General features: G+C 57.0%; 1 protein-coding gene across 3 annotated transcripts in view; it reads right to left on the bottom strand.

Annotated features, from left to right (window-relative positions):
• Positions 1 to 876, bottom strand: part of LOC101657416 (galectin-9) — a 32,054-nt gene extending 31,178 nt beyond the window's left edge. For all 3 annotated transcript variants that reach the window (XM_045299744.1, XM_045299743.1, XM_045299745.1), the window contains exon 1: positions 802 to 876. In XM_045299744.1, coding sequence (XP_045155679.1) covers positions 802 to 843 — 42 coding nt within the window. In that variant the 5' untranslated portion in view covers positions 844 to 876. The remainder of the gene's footprint in view (positions 1 to 801) is intronic.
• Positions 877 to 3,099: the final 2,223 nt, after the last annotated feature.

Here is a 3,099-nt window from a genome sequence, read left to right on the forward strand (position 1 = left end):
TGTGTGTGTGTGTGTGTGTGTGTGTGTGTGTGTGTGTATTTTGGCAAGTGGCCTCACCTTTTCTGAGTCTCCATGTTGTTTGTTAGTTGTTTTATGTGAAGTGGGGATAATAAACTGGTTGAATTAAATAAGGCCACCACCCCCGCTCCTCTGCCTTTTCCTCTGCAAACACCTTGGCTGCTGGGCCTGAACCCTGACTCACTCCTCAGCATGCAGACGCCTCCTCGGGAGGCCTTCCCGGCTGCTTCCTGGCCCTTACCCAGCACCAATCAACACCCATAGTGCACCACCTGCCTGCTGAGCACACTCATGCTGATTTCAGTCCCAGGGGTGGGTTCAGGGTCATTCCCACTTTACAAGTGTGAAAGCCAGGCACAGAGCAGTGAAAATAACTAGCCCGAGGTCACCCAGCTAGTAATGGGGCGGAACCAGGACTTGGCCCAGGGAGGCCTTTTCCCAGTGAATGCTCCTCACCACTTGGCTAGAAGCCCCGCCACTTGGCTAGACTTCCCCTTGCATCCAAAGCCAGGCCTCCTGCAGTCATGACTTAAGTCTGCCCTCAGACAATGCACCCACGTGAGGACTGTCCTCCTTAGTCCCTCAAAGGCACTAAGCAGACCTCATGGAACAGAAGTGGCACCAGGGTGGCTCCAGCTGGTGTCTCTTCTCTTCCCGGGTGCCCTTTGCGGTGGGTGATCCCTCCCTACTCTCACCTGCTCCTGCCCCAGGTGTGGGTGCTTCCCCTGGCCTGGGGAGGCTCACCACCCTGCCCGAGCCCTCGCCCACATCCCCAGGACTCACGGGGTTCAGGAACGGAGGCTGCGAGCCATCGTGGGAAGCCATCACTCCCTGCCTCGGGACCACTGCCGCTCTCCTCACTGGCCGGCTGGACCTCTGCACAAAGGCAGGACTTCTCCAAGAAAGAGAAACAGAAACCTAAGCAACTCAGCAGATAGCCACGGGGCAGGGGAGGAGCCAGGCACACAAGAGGAAATGGGTCCCAGAGAGAAAGAGAGAGAGAGACCTCGGGCAGAGGCTCTGGTGGACCCAGTGATGGCCTTCTGTTTGCTTCCAACATCAGCCAGGAGGAGAGCTCGGGTGGCGATGGACACCTCATTGCTGTAAGGGCTATTTTCCGACGCTAAGTCTCTGGAAGAGGGAAGTGGTCCCTCCCAACCTCAGCCATTTTTTGCTCCTCTCGAAGACATGGCACACCCCCCCCCACGGGAATACAATCTTATGTGACACCTGTAGGTTCCCAGGAGGCAGACCCCATCCACAGGTGGGCTTGTCCAGAGAGCACTGGCCTTCTGCTCCGGGCGGGGTCCCAAACCCACGGCCAGGGAGTCCATTCTGACCCATAGCGACCTTAGAGGGCAGGGTCGAACTGCCCCTGCGGGTTTCCAAGACTGCCCCTCTTTACGGGAGTAGAAAGCCTCATCTTTCTCCTGATGGGCAGTTGGGGGTCTCCAATTGCCAGTCTTGAGGTGAGCGGTCCAGCACTTACCCGGCAGCACCATCAGAGATGGTACAGTGTCCAGACAAAAAAGCAGGGCAGCTGAAAAGGGCCCTGGTGGCCGAGCGTTGCCCCTGCTCACACCCCTGCAGCTACCACCGCCACCCTAGGTGGGTCGGTCAAGTCTGGTGGTACCCATTTTACACACAGAGAAACTGAGTTGCAAAGAGCCTGATAGACATGTCCGCAGTCGCACCGCTTGAACCCACTGGTTAATGTGCTCAGCTGAGAACTGACATGTTGGGGTCTCGGGTCCACCCAGAGGGACCTTGAAAGAAAAGCCAGGCCACCTGCTCCCCCCAAATCCAACCTCGGAACACCCCATGGGCCCCAGTTCCCCCTCTGACACTCAGCAACAGGTCGTGGCCCAGCGGGTGAGGGTTCTTAGGCTCTCAGGAAAATCATTTCTCCCTTTTGAAATTTGTTTCGTGTTAAAAAAAAAAGGCAGGCACTCTCATGTCCATTGAGTCAATACTGTCTCATAGTGACCCTGTTAATTGCAGATGAAACTGAAGTTGTCAGGGGTTTCACGATCCACAATCCACGCTCCTGGAGCAGCGGGCAGGGCATCAAAGGAGGGATTGCACTGAACAAATCTGCTGCCCACACCTCTTCAGAGTGTTGAAGGGCAAGGAGGTCACTTGGAGGACTGAGGCGCGCCTACCCAAGCCAGGGTGTTTTCGATGGCCCATGCCTGTGGAAACTGGACGATGCAGAAAGAAGGGCACAGAGAAGCGATGCCTAGAGTTCCCGTGTTGGTGAGGAATGCGGACTGCCAGGAGAACAAACACGCCGCCCCGAGGATGTGCGCTCTCTCCAAACGCCACTTCGACTTCGACGTGCAGCTGGCAGGACTTTGCACGTGCGAGCTATCGGGAGAGCCAAGTCTGCCTGGTCCCACAGGCTCTTCCAGAATCTTGCTCCTCCCCACGGACGAAGCCCTTTCCTCCTCTCCCTGAGCCTGGGTGGGATCTTTGCGTGAATAGAATGTGTGGCAACAATGCTGAGGGACTTCCGAGGCTACATGGGGACAGCAACCTCACGGCCATGGGCTTCCTGCATGAAATCCATGCACGCCACTGAGCCGGGCCAGGCGGCAAGGCCTTTAGCAGGTGTTCCAGCAAACAGCGCCGCTGGGTTCTTAGCCAAGAGCCGGCATCCAGTAGACACATGAGTGAGCAAGCCTAGGATGGCACCAGCGCCCTCCTCCAAGCCACCCCAGTGAACGCCAAGTGGAGCAAGGGTGACCTGTCCCCACCAAGCTCTGCTCAAGGGCCAGGTTTGTGAGCAGACTACAAGGCAGCTTTACAAAGTTCTGGGAACATTCTTTTACCTCTATCTATTTATTCGTTCCTGGAAAGGCTTTATAGTTATGGGGGACGGGGGTCCACAGTCTCCTCCAGGTGGCCAGCACATTGCTCAGCTGCCTCTTGGCTGGGATGTGCATCCCCACCCCCACCCTCTTCCTAATGAGCATTGACTGGTCCCTGAAGCCCTGAGGCAGCTCCATGGCTCGCTGCTGGCTCAGCCTGACTGGGCACGTCTCCCGGCATGATCCAGCACACGTGTGGCACGCTGTGGGA

Source organism: Echinops telfairi, unplaced genomic scaffold, assembly GCF_000313985.2.
Source record: "Echinops telfairi isolate 266 unplaced genomic scaffold, ASM31398v2 ScPeMD7_7458;HRSCAF=8496, whole genome shotgun sequence".
Classification (NCBI taxonomy): Eukaryota; Metazoa; Chordata; class Mammalia; order Afrosoricida; family Tenrecidae; genus Echinops; species Echinops telfairi.